Raw genomic sequence first — 15336 nt, 5'->3', positions numbered from 1 at the left:
TCATTGTTAATAAATAAATAGTAAGATATATTGACTTTTTTGATTTGTGTGCCTCTTCTATCATTTCAGGAACAGGTCTCTAAGAGAGTTCCCTCTCTCAGGTACAAGTCAGAACTTGTAAGAATATTCTTAAGTGTCTCCTCTCTTGAGACGACTTAAAACTTAGAAATATTTTTATAAGTTCTTAAAAGGATGTCCTTATAAGGAGTTCCCCCACTTGAGGGATGATCCCCCACCGTAAAAATTGTTGATATGCCTAAGAATTTCGGGGATGAAGCGCAGAGACATCGTAGCTGTAGGATGGGCCGGGAGCAATGGACGCACCCAAGCAGCGCCGGAGGCGCTCTGGGAGATCGACCGTAGACTGTCTTATAACGACACGTGCCAAAAAATTTAAAAATCTGGCCTCCCCTGTTCTCTTTCTTCTATCTCCTCCTCTTCTCCACTCTGTTCTCTCTTCCTTCTATCTTCCTGCTTTTCTCTGCTATTCGTTCTTCTACTTCTCCTATTTTTCTGTTCTCTGCTCCTACACTTACTTTCTTACTTCTCATATTGCCTTCGCTTGTATTTCAATTTCTCTTATATTTCGTTGCTATTCATATATGCAACGCAAATTACATCTGTTATTTTTATATTTGAGAAAAACGCCTCCTAAACCTGAGATTCGATCCGTGTCTGCTAGCATGCCAGCAGGTGCACGTCTCCACTCGACCACCGAGTGTCTTTATCACTGTTATTTGATTCTTCTATTTATGTTTCTACTATATTCAACTTTTTAAAAACAACAACACAAACCTTAGCAATGTTGCACTCATATAAGCTAAATATGAAATCGGTATGATTCAAGACGCATATCCTGAAAACGACAAAGGATATCACAACAAAAATGAATGAGATTTTAACTTTAAATTGAGTTTTATTAATTATATTTAACAATACATTCTTCTTTCTTTTTTAATAAAATGGACGTACGTACGATCCAAGGCATATCCTACGTACCATCGAGCCACAACGCTCTCTTATCAAACGTTACACAAAAAATAGAATTGATAGTGCTACTCACTGTATTACTTTTGCACTAACAACTATGCCACATGGAGAAAACGCGTGATTTATCCCCTCTAATTAACAATACCATTTTGGCCTATAGATCCAATTGGAATACGTAGCCCAACGTAAGATATCCGACGGCCGGCGGCTGAAGGCTTAGTCTGGAGTTGATTCGAGATAAATCACTTGTTCAGTAGTTGGTAGCAATCGATGACTAAACAATTATAAGGCTCGCACCGTATTAAAATCGCCCGAAATACTAACAGTCGCGACGAACAGTGGCGGAGAAGAAAGAGAATACGTGCACACAACAGAAATGCGTACCGCCGACTGACTAAACAGGAAAAAACAACAGCCAATACGCCAGCGCAAGATTTACTGAGCAGTATAGCGAATTGTCACTTGAAGCCGATGACACACGGCGACCAGTGCGGCACTGTTAAAATTTCAAATGGCAGCACACAGCGTGTTGCGCAAGCCAAGGTCGAACTAAAAGCAGAACGAAACAAACAGTTACAAGTTATCGACATAACAACATACGAAACGTACAATTTATCTAACAATACACGTTCTACAGGTACATATCCTACGACATTGGAATATAACGCCACGCAGAATTTAATTTTACAACTTTAGGGACCTCGCTGATATTACGCGTCCATGTGCTAAACCTCGAAAACCAGCAAAATTAGACCTTCGAAACACAAAAAGTAAATTTTTCTCGCTAATTCAAGAGTTATTCATAAAAGTTATGTATGAAATTGATAAAGAAATTAATTACTTACAATTTGATGCAAGAATGGCACTCCTACGATATCGGGCTCGGGTGCAGAACATCTAAAACAAGCAAAAAGGGATAACAAGGTCGCACCTTATACATAAACTCTCGCGTTATCTAAATTTGAAAGAATCATTCAAATCGCACAAGCGGTTCTCGCGATACAGCCAAATTTCCACCGCGTGTTTCGAAAATTAACAAAAGTTTCGAAAATTTGAAAACGTTGACAAAGTGTAAGAGCGATTTTAAGACACTTCTGGAATGATGTCGCGGGGCGGCAAGGTCGCACCGTATGAATAAACTCTCGCGTTATCTAAATTTGAAAAAATTATTCAAATCGCACAAGCGGTTCTCGAGATACGGCCAATTTCCACAGCGTGTTTCAAAAATTAACAAAAGTCGACAAAGTGTAAGAGCGATTTTAAGACACTTCTGGAATGATTTCGCGGGGTGGCAAGGTCGCATCGTATAAATAAACTCTCGCGTTATCTAAATTTGAAAAAATCATTCAAATCGCACAAACGGTTCTCGAGATACATCCAAATTTCCACCGCGTGTTTCGAAAATTTGCAAAAGTTGACAAAGTTTAAGAGCGATTTTAAGGCACTTCTGGAACGATTTCGCAGGGTGGCAAAGTCGTAACGTATAAATGAATTCTCGCGTTATCTAAATTTAAAAGAATCATTCAAATCGCACAAGTGGTTTTCAAGATACAGCTATATTTCCACCGCATGTTTCAAAAATTTGTAAAAATCGACAAAGTTTAAGAGCAATTTTAATGCACTTCCCGGATAATTTCGGGGGGTGGCAAGATCGCACCGTATAAATGAACTCTCGCGTTATCTAAATTTGGAAGAATTATTCAAATCACACAAATGGTTCTCGAGATACATCCAAATTTCCACCGCGTGTTTCGAAAATTTGAAAACGTTGACAAAGTTTAAGAGCGATTTTAAAGCCCTTCTGCAATGATTTCGCAGGGTGACAAGGTCGCACCTTATAAATATACTCTCGTGTTATCTAAACAAACAAACGCGTTTCCAAACAGTCCGTCAAGACCGTCACGCCAAAACCCTAACAGAAAATCGTGAAAAGATCACAAGTTTCGGCTTGTAACATATTGCAGTTAATGTTGTGTGCTATTTGTGACATATGAAAACACGTTCACCCAGTACATAGCAACGTAAATAAACTTCTTGATGAAATGTAAAACATTAATTTGAATTGATTATTTACATTGCCGTTGTTTGACACTGTATGTTCTTCACAAAGTAAAAATGTCAATGAAAATTAGCAAGCAATTTTTAGACAGTTAATTTCCGATGCCAGAGGCTAATCACTCATGACAACTCTTGCGTAATCAAAATATAAACACAACATTAAAGTAGCACAAACAGTTCCTCAGACACTGTTCAATTTCAATAGCAATTTAATGAAGATGTTAAAAACCGAACCGGATTTGGGAAGTCGTTTTCAGGCAGTTTTGCGACAAAAAAAGTTGAACCGATAAGAACAATGAAAATAAAACTAAAACAATTTAACCGCAGTCAAAGTCTACGCCAATATATTAACAATTAGAATAATTTAATCGAAAACTCACCAGCATATCTCACATCAAAGAACAGAAGCCAACATCACTGATAGCGAAACAAGGTATTAAATCGCGTATAAAAATCACAAAATACAATATGTTCGCGATTAACCGAATTGAAAGAAAGAATTGCGAGCCTCGAGGAATACGAGTACGTACTCAATGGCGGCCCGGACAACAACTGCAGGTTGAAGCCATTCGCGGTCGCTGCTAGTTGCGCGCGGTGCGCTGCCAAAAAACCTGTTTGAGGCACACACGTAGATAAGCACGCCGACAGTTCTAGTTTTCAATACCTGTAAGATGATATGGAATAAATGCATAGGAGAATTTGATTAAGCAAACGACAAGTGACTGAAAGTTGAACCATACAGATTAAACAAAGTTGCCTATGTTATTTAGATAAACTTCGTCTTACTCTAATTATCAACACATTCGACCCCATTCTAAAAACAATTTAAAATTTATAAATATCGCACAATTTATCAATACCAAATTTTAATTGCTTTGAAATTTTTGCGTTTTCCATGAGATTTTATATTTAAAAAGTGCCTTGACATAAGCATCAATCAGAAACATCCTACAACTTCTAATTCAAACACTTCGTCAATCTATGCTCAGGGCAACTCGCATCCGCTTGTTAAGACTCTGATACGCTAAAGCATAGGTTAGATCTACACTTAGGATTAATTAGGATTCGGTACCATTCTTTTAGAATGCGCATGGAACGCCCACCAAGAAAACTCGCCATCCTGCAAAAGAAGCATAAAAGAATTTACCAGATAACATATGACGTCGTCCTAAATACAGAGTACTGAATTTTAAAAGCTGTTATCAAAACACGTAAAATTTAAAATTAAAAGTATTAAACCAAACCTGTACACTGAGCAATAAAAATAAACACGGCCCTGACCATCTCAGTGACAGCGTAGTCAGGAAAGCGTACACAGCCGATATTTCTCATTTCTTATCGGTTGTTTGGGTCGTCGTAACAAGTTGCAACTGAAACATTTAAAATATCGTCTCGCAATGATAATAATTTAGTTATGTGCTCGACTCAATAGGCGTCTTGTTGCTTTATTATTAGTAGAATGGTCAGTTTATCAAGAAGTATGAACACAAACGCTGGAGTAAGTATTTATTATAATTGTCTGAAGCATAACCTCTTCCACTGTTCAATATTGACTTTGTCGCGCAATTACGATGCAAATAAAATATTGTTCTTATGATTCATTACTAAATATAAGTAATGTATCACGAGATGCTGCATGTTGCAATCACAGATCAATTATTTATGGATTTTCTGCAGTAATAAGTTTCATTACAATTTTAAAATAATTTTCAGGGTGCAACATTCTTTAGTGAATCAACAAATATGGATGATGATTATTTGCAACCAATTTTGGAGTCATATGGCCGGTTTAAACCACTTAGGACAATTCCATCATTTAGTTTTCACCTGCTTGGTGCATTGGCAATAGAAATTGCTGCAATTGTCATTGCCATTAAGCATCCTGATGAGAAGACAAAGTGTACAGAATATTTTATACTTATCTATGCACATGTTGCATTTTGGTTCTTTACATTGGTATGCATTTCATATAAGTTGTTAATAAGATGAATAATGTTGTAGAAATATTTTAGATATTGGACCAAATTGTGAGATTGAAACATTATGCTCTAAGAATGAATGGATATTTAGACTTTTACAAGAAAACACAAGTTCATCATAGATTGCCTCTGTATATAGTAAGTTTGTGGAATGCAGGCATTCTATTACTGCAAGCGCTCATGCAGCATTACTATGAAGATGGTTTTGCTGAGAAATGTATCAAAGCTGGGGTACTTTCACCTGTTAGTTACTTCTTAGCTTTGATGACAGTAGAAATATGTGTGATATTTGGTGTTAACATTGATTACATTGGTAGGTAGAAAAATATCGCGTAACTTTAATAGAAATAATCATTTCTTTCATTATAGTAAAAGTGAGGAGATTCAACAAGCAACAATCACCACCTGATGTACAAAAAGAAGAATGGAATGCATGTTCAAATGAGAACAGTTTTGTTCAAAATGAAGTTGGTGTACGACAAATGGGCGACAAAGCTTTTGACTTCATAGAGAAACAAGTAAATGAATTTATTCTTATTCGTGTCTCTTTTACCAACATTGATTAATTTATAGGCAGACATGATCCGTCATCTGAAGGACCACAATGCAAGACTTGGCGAGAAACTAATGGTTTTAAACGCACAATTACAAGCTAGGAATACAACATAAAGAACGTATATTTACAAAGATGTTAGTCATATCACATGCCAATAAACTGATAATAGAACTATTTTGGGAAGTTTCTTCCTCCAGATTTGATATAAGATAGTTATAAATTTGTATAACTGACAATCGCAATATACGTCTATGAACATATACTACTAATTGAAATAACTTATAGCTTGCTGCTTATATTACGTTACAATAAGAGAGATAATTATTTAAATTTGTATAAATATAATAAGATTTTTGTTTATTTGCTTGAATGGATATAATATATAAAGATATTAGAGTGATGTATATTTTGCAAGCCTATGCACACGTTCTTGTCTCATTGTCCTTTTTACATAGCTTTCTGATCACTTCTGTAATATTTCCGAAATAACTTCATTCTAATCTAAATATCCCTTAAGCCCTTCTGATATTGTGATATTTATAATAATTTGCAACAACAATAAAACATCACCACACAGCATAAAAATGACATTAAATGACACAGATTTAATCATTTTGTGCCCTGGGAAGTACATTGGGCATAGAATTTGCCCAATCGCTTGTTTAATGATTTAATAAAGAAATTTTATAAAAGAATGTGTATGAATGTTAATTGGGAACACCCCTTCTTAATATCTAAAATGACGAAAAGGTAATTTAACAAAGAAAGAGATAAATACCAATTAGAAAATCTCATTCTAAAACTTGGGTAAAATAATTTTTCGCTGGGACCGATTCAACACATTAAAATGGAAAGTTCTGGAAGTGCTATTAATTATATACCGTGACTAATTTGTGATACTTGAAACAACTGTTGATGTATTCATATATCTTCAAAATATATTGCATCGTTAATCTGAGAGGTGATGTAATTTTGCGATAAATAAAGAAATGGAGAAAGTGTCGTACGATTCGGAAGAATTTCTATGCACTTACCTGTTAAATAACAACAACTGTTCATTTACAATCCTGTCAAATGTTTTCAAACTATTTAAACTAACATTTCCAAAGCAAATGAATTACAAATTATATAAATAATCAACGTTATTTCTAAAACCAAAGCGTGGATTTCCGATTAGCAATTGATAAATGCGTAAAGGAACCATAGTTAACTGTCTTGCAAAAAATGAAAATCAGTTAGCGTGCTACCTACTTCCTTCCTCGATGGCACCATTGTTCCTGCGTCTTCGCCGGTGTCTCACTTAATTAGCAGTATTTTGCCACAGTCAATTATAAATTAAGCATGTAGCAGCCGCGCGCGCGTTAAAGTGGTCAATGCTGGTTTCGATTGTTAACAAAGTTAAATAATAATTCCCCCACGTTAGCACGAGTCTGTGCAATTTGGAAAGTGCTCGCTTCCAGTACAGCTGGCCGGTATCGGCTTCTTGAAAGATCGGAGCTCAGTGCAATCATGTAACCAACCGCCACGCGCTAGTGTCAGAGTGCTTCTGTTTCATTTAAGTGCAATTGAAGAGTTACATTTTTAAATCTTCACGGGAATAGTTGTACACAATGTTGGAGCGTATTCATAAAATAATTTTTATATTGGTTTTGATCAATGTGTCACTGGCACAGGAAAAATTTACGTTATTGAATACCAGCAACGACAATGGTATGTAAACATAACAATTTTTAAACCGTATTATAGAATACTACTTATTATACTTTTCAAACTACTAGCTATCAAGATATTTTAGTACCTTAATTTATTAACCCGTTTGATAAAATTGTCAAGTTAGTATTAAGTTTCAAAATGAGCGTTTATTATCTAACTTTATACCGTAATGTGTGAAGTTTTATTTAAATTAAAAGCCACATTGCAATTTATGCATTTGCCATAACATGATTGCTCCATAATCCAGAACAACTAAAATACAAAGCTGCCTGAATGAAAGTAAAAGGCAAAACAGCTTACTTTTCCTTTTTGCAAGTCTTGTGGTCTCCATCTAGCCTCGCCAAGCGTCAAAAAATTAATTCATGGTCAACCGAGTGCGTATTTCAAAATGTGTACAAAAGCGTAACAATTTTGTATGATTATATGTATTATTGTCATAGTCCTATTATCTCAAAGAAACTACATAACAAGTAATACCTGTAACTACCATGTGCAAGTATATGTATAAAAAATCTCATTTTAATAATTACATGTTTACACATTATACACACACGAAATTTATAAGCACCTGAGCTTGATGCAATTATAGCGAAGATTATTTCTTCTCTGATCGATTTCTCAATAGGTCTCCATCGTACCAAACCAACTTTTGACATTTTGCAATGTGGTTTGGTCCACATTGTCCATATACATATTACCAAAAATTTCGTTTCGCAATTTAAAATTAAAGTTTCACATAAAATGAACTATTATCTGCTGATCATGTTAATAATCATTTTTAACGCAATAATAGTTTCAACACCGTATATCATCATTTTGCTTTATCCCATCATTTATTTTCTTTTCTAAATGTAGCAATAAAAGAGTGTTAAGTGAATATATGCAAGATGAATAGCTTATGAATATTTTAAGAATGGGAACTGTTCACACAATATCTTATGTCACTGATTGTGAGATGCACAATTGCAACTTTTTAGAATATGTTGCTTCACTTATCGTTTGCGTAAAATTATGTTTGTTCTTAAAACCTAATGATCTACCTATCAACTGGTTTCAGTTAACGTGAGAGAAATCATAGTTGGAAGGCCAACGACGGCACGATCAAGAAATGTAGTTATTGTAACGCCGGCTACGACAAAGATTCCGCCAACAACAAAAGTACCATACAAGACATTGCAATGTCCACCCGAACCAATTCGTATACCGATTTTTAGTCTTCCATGCAATCATGAAAAAGACTGCAGAGTCTTTGGACCAAATTTAGCATGTTGCAAAGAACGATGCATTAAAGGCGTCCTGATTCCCGCAGAGGCCAAAACGACCGCACCAGTGAATGTCCCAAAAAGAGCAGCAAGTAATTATATTTACATGTAATTTTGTACTAGTTTTACAAACCTATTTTTGAAATTTAGGAATATCAAATGAAATTGTTAGTCCAGTTTTAAATCAATTACCAGCCATCACGACTGCTTCACCAAAGATTGAAACAACAAGTAAAAAGCTTGAGTTGGTATGCCCAAGTGCAAATATCAGGTTACCTTTCTTTAGTTTACCTTGCTCAAAGAAGACTGATTGCAACATTTTCGGTCGAAACCTTCTCTGCTGTCGCAATGTATGTCTTCAAGGTGTTGCACCGCCGAAGGAAGAAGTTAGTCATGCGCGTAAGTAGCCGACAATTATTCATCAATCGAAATGAGACATAATTGAAAAATAATTAGAACTTTTCAGCGGCTCTTTTCGGACTCGTGGACCGCCACTGTCCGGCACAGCCACTCGCGGAACTATTTGATGTAAAAGAATGTGAAACGGATGCAGATTGCTTACCTAGAATATGCTGCCCGGAGAAGAATAGTCTTAATAGAAAAAGTTATTGCAGGACTCCGATTCATAACATCGAAAGACTGCCTGGAGCTCAGCGAATCCAAGAACGTACGACACGCAAAAACTATTTGAAAAGAATCGAAATATCTTAATTAAATTTACAGCTTTAAGGAATTTCGTAAGTTACATGCAGTGTACTCCACCACCTCCTCGAGAACTGTTCCCAAAGCCTTGTAACAACACTCTTGACTGCTTCCCAAATTTGTGTTGTCAGGAGAGTGGGAAAAAGTTTTGCAGACCGCCGCGAAGATCTCTTGTAGCTCTTGTAGCTGATGTCACAACGGTAAACTTTAAACTTAACTTAAGACGCACTTAAATTACTCAACACTAAACTATTTCTGTTTAGAGGGTGGGAGCAGCTGAAGCTACCAGAAGGTTTATAGAAAGGATAACGACGTAAAATTAAGCACATTACACGGTTTAGTTTTATAACTAAATCATAATCTTTACTTGATTTGTACAACCAGCCACAACATCAGCACTTAACTATGTTAGGGCTCTTGTAGAATTCCAGGAAAGACCCAACCGCCTTATAAAAATCTAATCCAGCTGTAACAAATAAAATATTCTGTTGTAAAAAGAACCCTATAAAATTATTTAAATAAATTATTAAATGAAAATTTGTGTTCTTAATGAATAAGAGACAAAGTACAACCAAGTGAATAAAATCAATTCCGAGTCCAACAGTGCCTGAACAGTTTCAAATGCAGGCAACAATGGAAGACTACTTTAAAATGTCTCTGGCAAAACATGAGCCAATGCAAGAATATTTTATCATTGCATATGTAGTATAATTTAAAAAATATTGATTAATAAACGCATTTTTCGTCCAGAACATTACGTCTTCATTAACCCTTCAGACTATACGTCTCCCGTACCATAGTCATTAATATCGTGATGAGAGAAAATCTCACGCCTATTGCGCAAGCGCCAAGCGCGAAATTTCAAACCTACTAAAATAGTTGTAGGTTACACATCAAGTAAAATACAAAATAAAAAATTGGGTTTTGAATAATATAAATTAAATATTAATGTTATTAAAGTAAAAATTATATAATTCTGACGAGGACAAAATAAATATGAAATTTTCTATTTAGATAAATTATTTTATTAAGTTTAACTTGACAAATTAAATGCCAAATGGCGGGTGGAAACTACGGAGACAGCCGAAATAAAACGAAGCCATCCGAATAGCGGATTTTTTTGTGCCTAACTTTACTTACGCGATGAGAAAAACTCTCACAGACGATAAATAAATAATTTTTTTCCTTAATTTTTTAAGTTAAAAAAAATTATTTTTTCAGTATTTTGTAAAAAATTAAATTTTAGGAAGGTAAAAAAATTTTCAAGGGGTCATTCCATTTGAAATTAGAAAGAAAAAAAAGTTTTAAGAGAGGTGTGAGAGATTCTCTCTACACGATATTTCTGAAGGGTTAAAAGGCAGTACCATTCATTCCTAACAACTGCTTGGGAGACAATAAGTTCCAATATTTGAAAAATCAACTAATAAAAGGACTGCAACAATGAATTAAAATTGATGAGCATACCTTCTTGAAGCCAATATCGCCAGCATATTCTCTGAAACACTGACGGCACAAGTTCAATCCATATTTTCGGATGAGTCCGTGGCGGTTGGAGCACGAGCGGCTGAAATCGAAGAAAACATTGTTACCATTCAATCGATCATAACCTCTACTTGGTACACAGAGTTGGAGATTTTAAAGCAATCAAAAGACATAGAAAGAGATTACAGTTGACAACTGAAGCAACGATAGCACTTATTTAACCTCACGCACTGTTTACAATTGCATTTATACTACCGCTAATTGAATCTATGGGTTATATTTCACTGACCATGTGGCCTCACTTGATAGTAAAGTTAGAACTGTATTAAAACTTAATTTTCCTGCGTCTACCAATGTTCTAACTACTTCTGATAAATAAGAAATTGTAGCTTACCAGGATCGAGATCCTTGACCGTATTTACGGGGGTGAGAATACCAGATATTTTGGAAACCCATCGTGCGTTAACAAATTTTCAGCGCAAAAGAAATGGCCGACGTTACGGAAAGAGTGACTCGCCGTAGGAAATACACTAGCGCCACTTGCGGCAATGATCCCACGTCAAACTGTTAAAATTATACACTGCGCATGCGTTTACTGCCGACTATTGCCAATAGAATCCGATAACAAACGATCTACGGTCAACTGCTTTAGATGTTTTTAAGGTTATATTGAATTACTCAGCGAATGTTTTTAGCAGTGTCATTTTGAAGACGCCGGAAAATTGTTAAACAACTTGAAAAATGGCTTTAGCTGAAGTATGTGGTTACAACAATTTTGATTCTCACACTGGTGGGAATTTGTTCGATAGTGATGTCGTCCAAATGAGCCGCAACTTTACCAATCACATGGAATTAGCTGCACCACCATTCAACAATGTATGTATTTCTTTACAATTATGTAAAAAAATCTAAAATAAGTCTCTAGTAGGGATGTTCTTATGCCTTTTTGTTTGTTCATCTATTTACAGCCAGCAACAGCTTTATCAAAGTATGCTGTTGATGAAACAGGCAAAGAAATCAAGATAAAGTTTGATCATGGTACCACTACACTTGGCTTCCAGTACCAAGGTGGTGTTGTTTTGGCTGTGGACTCACGCGCCACTGCCGGTGCTTTCATTGGATCACAATCAATGAAAAAAATTGTTGAAATCAATCAGTACTTATTAGGTACCCTAGCTGGTGGTGCTGCTGATTGTGTATATTGGGACAGAGTTCTTGCAAAGCAATGCAGAATGTATGAATTGCGCAATCGCGAGCGCATTTCTGTAGCGGCCGCCTCCAAATTAATGTCAAATATGGTATATAACTACAAGGGGATGGGTTTGTCCATGGGTATGATGTTAGCTGGATGGGACAAGAGAGTATGTACCAACAAGTAAAATAAACTGACTATTGTGTTAATTAAAACATATGAACAATTTGCAGGGACCACAGATGTACTATTTGGACTCTGAAGGTACTAGAACCCCAGGCAAAGTATTTTCGGTTGGTTCCGGTTCAATTTACGCGTTTGGTGTTTTGGACGCCGGATATAAATGGGATTTAACTGATGATGAGGCACATGATTTAGGCCGTAGAGCGATTTACCATGCTACGCATCGCGACGCTTATTCTGGTGGTATCGTCCGCGTCTATCACATGACTCAAAACGGTTGGGTGCATATCGATAACAACGATTGCATGGACTTGCACTACAAATATGCTGAGGAGAAGAAAGCAGAGAACACCATCTAACTTTAAATAATAATCAATTATATAATATTATGTTTCTATGTCCTTACTTATTTTGGAAATACACTTTCTTAAGAATTGATTTTGTTTTTATTTAAGATAGCAAGTTCCTTGATTACTACAGATTATACATTTCAACTGATTGTGTCAGTTCAATTGTTAAAATATTGCAAATAATATCAAAATTTAATGATGAATGACAATCATGAATTAAAATGCATAATAATCAAGGGGCAAATGCAGAAGATCATGAAAATAGTTTTCAATTTGATGAAAATAGTTTTCAATTTGATGAAAATTGTGATTACAATGTTCGTATCCCACCAACTCGGCCCCAAACCACTCACGCGTCTGACAACAAACATGCGATTGTGTAAGTACACAGTGTTGACTACGTTACTCGACAATTACCTCCTCCACTACTATCGCAATATTTTCCGTTCGAATTTGAAAAGCAAGTGTAAGTGCCAGCCGACGAGCGGAGTTCTAGAGGTGACCGGGACAACGATGGATCCTAACAGCGTAACGAACGATCCGGCCTGGAGCGAGCTCGCTGAGTATCGCGATAAGTATGGCCAAAAATTGGTTATTCGAGATTTGTTCGCCTGCGACGCAAACAGATTTAAAGACTACAGGTATGAAACAATAAGTTTTTATTAAAAAACAAGGCGTGAAGTTAAACTTTTGGTTTGACCTTCGTTTGATCTTGAAAGTTTGAGTGTAACTTTCACTAAATTCACTAAACTAGATTATCTATTCTTTTAGTTTACAAATTCCAACACCTAAAGATGGAAATATTCTTTTGGATTATTCAAAGAATAGAGTGGACTCGAATGTCATGCAGAAATTATTTAATCTGGCAAGGTCAAGAAAGGTGGAGCAGTTCAGGGATATGATGTTTGCAGGCGAAAAGATTAATTTCACTGAGAACAGAGCAGTGTTACACACTGCACTCAGAAATCGATCTAATAAACCTATTATTGTGGATGGCAAGGATGTTATGCCAGATGTAAAAGCTGAGCTGGCACATATGCAACGTTTTTCTAAAGCTGTTTTATCTGGAGAATGGAAAGGGTACATATTTCAAGTTATAAACACTGTGATTATCTATATTTCAACAATATCTACTCATATTTTAGTTATACTGGTCAGGCCATTACTGATATTGTGAACATTGGTATTGGTGGCTCAGATTTAGGTCCATGGATGGTTTCTGATGCATTGAAACCATATTCACAAGGTCTAAAGTCCCACTTTGTATCAAACATTGATGGATCACATATTGCTGAAGTTCTGAAGAAAGTTAATCCGGCAACATGCTTGTTTATTATTGCGTCAAAAACATTCACTACACAAGAAACTATTACAAATGCTCTTTCTGCAAAGCTGTGGTTTTTGGAAACAGCTAAAGATGTAAGTTTAATTAAATATTTATGCATTTCCTATACTTATTATACCTATAATTCGCAGGAGAAAGCTGTAGGCAAACATTTTGTTGCATTGTCTACTAATGAAGTTAAAGTTAGAGAGTTCGGCATTGATACTGCAAATATGTTCCAATTCTGGGACTGGGTTGGCGGTCGATATTCGTTGTGGAGCGCTATCGGCTTATCGATTTGCTTGAACATTGGATATGACAACTTTGAAGCGTTGTTGGAAGGTGCTCACTTTATGGATAATCATTTTACCACTGCACCATTGGAAAGAAATGTAATTTACTTACATAAAGCACAATTATATATCTAATAATTCTTACAATTTTATAGGCACCAGTTATTCTGGCTTTGTTGGGAATTTGGTATTCGAACTTCTATGGTAGTGAAACACATGCACTCTTGCCCTATGACCAATACCTGCATAAATTCGCTGCATATTTTCAACAAGGTGATATGGAAAGCAATGGCAAGTATATTACCCGTGATGGTGCACGTGTCAATTGCAGTACGGGACCAATCGTCTGGGGCGAGCCGGGAACAAATGGCCAACATGCATTTTATCAACTAATTCATCAGGGAACACGCCTTATCCCCGCTGATTTCATCGCCTCTGTGCAAACGCACAATCCGGTACAAAATGGCCTACATCATCGTATCTTGTTGGCCAATTTCTTAGCACAAACCGAAGCATTAATGAAAGGAAAATCGGTCGATGAAGCAAAAGCTGAATTACAACAAAGTGGCATGTCTGCTGATCAAATTAAACAAATCTTGCCGCATAAAGTTTTTGAAGGAAACCGACCAACGAATAGTATTATGGTTCAGAAAATATCACCTTTCACATTGGGTGCTTTAATAGGTATGCACAGAAAGTTTAACCAAAGGCGATTCAACCTAAATTTAATAATTAATGTTTTGTTTCCTTTTTAGCAATGTACGAGCACAAGATCTTTACACAAGGTATCATTTGGAATATCAACTCGTTTGACCAGTGGGGCGTCGAGTTGGGAAAGCAATTGGCGAAAGCAATCGAACCGGAATTGGTTGATAATAAGCAGGTTCAATCGCACGATGGATCTACAAATGGCCTGATCAACTTCATTAAAGCAAATCGTTAAGAAAAGAAAACCATTGTTATATACAATGAGTTATTTCACTAAAACGAGGTGGTTAGCCGGTTAAAATTATAATTTCTATTGATATTCCTGTGTTAGGTCACCGTGGGTAATAAAAACACAAAAGTTGGATCATGTTGCACAAATTATACAGACATTTTTATAATTTTTATATAGTAATAATAATAAAGGTTGTACTAAAATGGTTTTGATTGTTTAGCCACCATTTTGTAAATTTTCCAGAAAGTAGAAATATCTTATCTAAATCACTGTGTTTATTTGGTAATATTAAACCGGTCGTTATATCATTTT

The 15336-nt window shown here is 35.8% G+C and overlaps 5 protein-coding genes across 5 annotated transcripts; 4 read left to right on the top strand and 1 right to left on the bottom strand.

Annotated features, from left to right (window-relative positions):
• The first annotated feature begins 4333 nt into the window (after positions 1–4333).
• LOC135798206 (transmembrane protein 192) lies at positions 4334–5983 on the top strand. Its single transcript, XM_065310964.1, has 5 exons — positions 4334–4546; positions 4762–5004; positions 5061–5340; positions 5397–5545; positions 5601–5983. The coding sequence occupies exons 1-5, from the start codon at positions 4508–4510 to the stop codon at positions 5694–5696; spliced, it is 807 nt and encodes a 268-aa protein (XP_065167036.1). The 5' UTR covers positions 4334–4507; the 3' UTR covers positions 5697–5983.
• A 1040-nt stretch (positions 5984–7023) lies between these two features.
• LOC135798203 (uncharacterized) lies at positions 7024–9797 on the top strand. The gene is made up of 6 exons (XM_065310961.1): positions 7024–7293; positions 8354–8650; positions 8709–8957; positions 9025–9225; positions 9282–9460; positions 9524–9797. Exons 1-6 carry the CDS (start codon positions 7194–7196, stop codon positions 9575–9577), a joined length of 1080 nt encoding a protein of 359 aa, XP_065167033.1. The 5' UTR covers positions 7024–7193; the 3' UTR covers positions 9578–9797.
• On the bottom strand, positions 9597–11298 carry RpS29 (ribosomal protein S29). The gene is made up of 3 exons (XM_065310965.1): positions 11137–11298; positions 10725–10824; positions 9597–9726 (listed from the first exon to the last, which is right to left on the bottom strand). The coding sequence occupies exons 1-3, from the start codon at positions 11196–11198 to the stop codon at positions 9718–9720; spliced, it is 171 nt and encodes a 56-aa protein (XP_065167037.1). The 5' UTR covers positions 11199–11298; the 3' UTR covers positions 9597–9717.
• A 62-nt stretch (positions 11299–11360) lies between these two features.
• Positions 11361–12553, top strand: Prosbeta5 (Proteasome beta5 subunit). The gene is made up of 3 exons (XM_065310963.1): positions 11361–11618; positions 11711–12103; positions 12168–12553. The coding sequence occupies exons 1-3, from the start codon at positions 11484–11486 to the stop codon at positions 12474–12476; spliced, it is 837 nt and encodes a 278-aa protein (XP_065167035.1). The 5' UTR covers positions 11361–11483; the 3' UTR covers positions 12477–12553.
• Positions 12554–12673: 120 nt separating this feature from the next.
• Positions 12674–15228, top strand: Pgi (glucose-6-phosphate isomerase). The gene is made up of 7 exons (XM_065310738.1): positions 12674–12846; positions 12929–13108; positions 13239–13547; positions 13613–13886; positions 13944–14183; positions 14240–14768; positions 14840–15228. The coding sequence occupies exons 1-7, from the start codon at positions 12689–12691 to the stop codon at positions 15025–15027; spliced, it is 1878 nt and encodes a 625-aa protein (XP_065166810.1). The 5' UTR covers positions 12674–12688; the 3' UTR covers positions 15028–15228.
• The last annotated feature ends 108 nt before the right edge of the window (positions 15229–15336 follow it).

This window comes from Atheta coriaria, unplaced genomic scaffold, assembly GCF_025399875.1.
Source record: "Atheta coriaria isolate IRGN ID8LTWV9N9 unplaced genomic scaffold, Caltech_Dcor_3.1 hic_scaffold_9_pilon, whole genome shotgun sequence".
NCBI lineage: Eukaryota > Metazoa > Arthropoda > Insecta > Coleoptera > Staphylinidae > Dalotia > Dalotia coriaria.
This window is presented reverse-complemented; position numbering and strand designations above follow the sequence as displayed.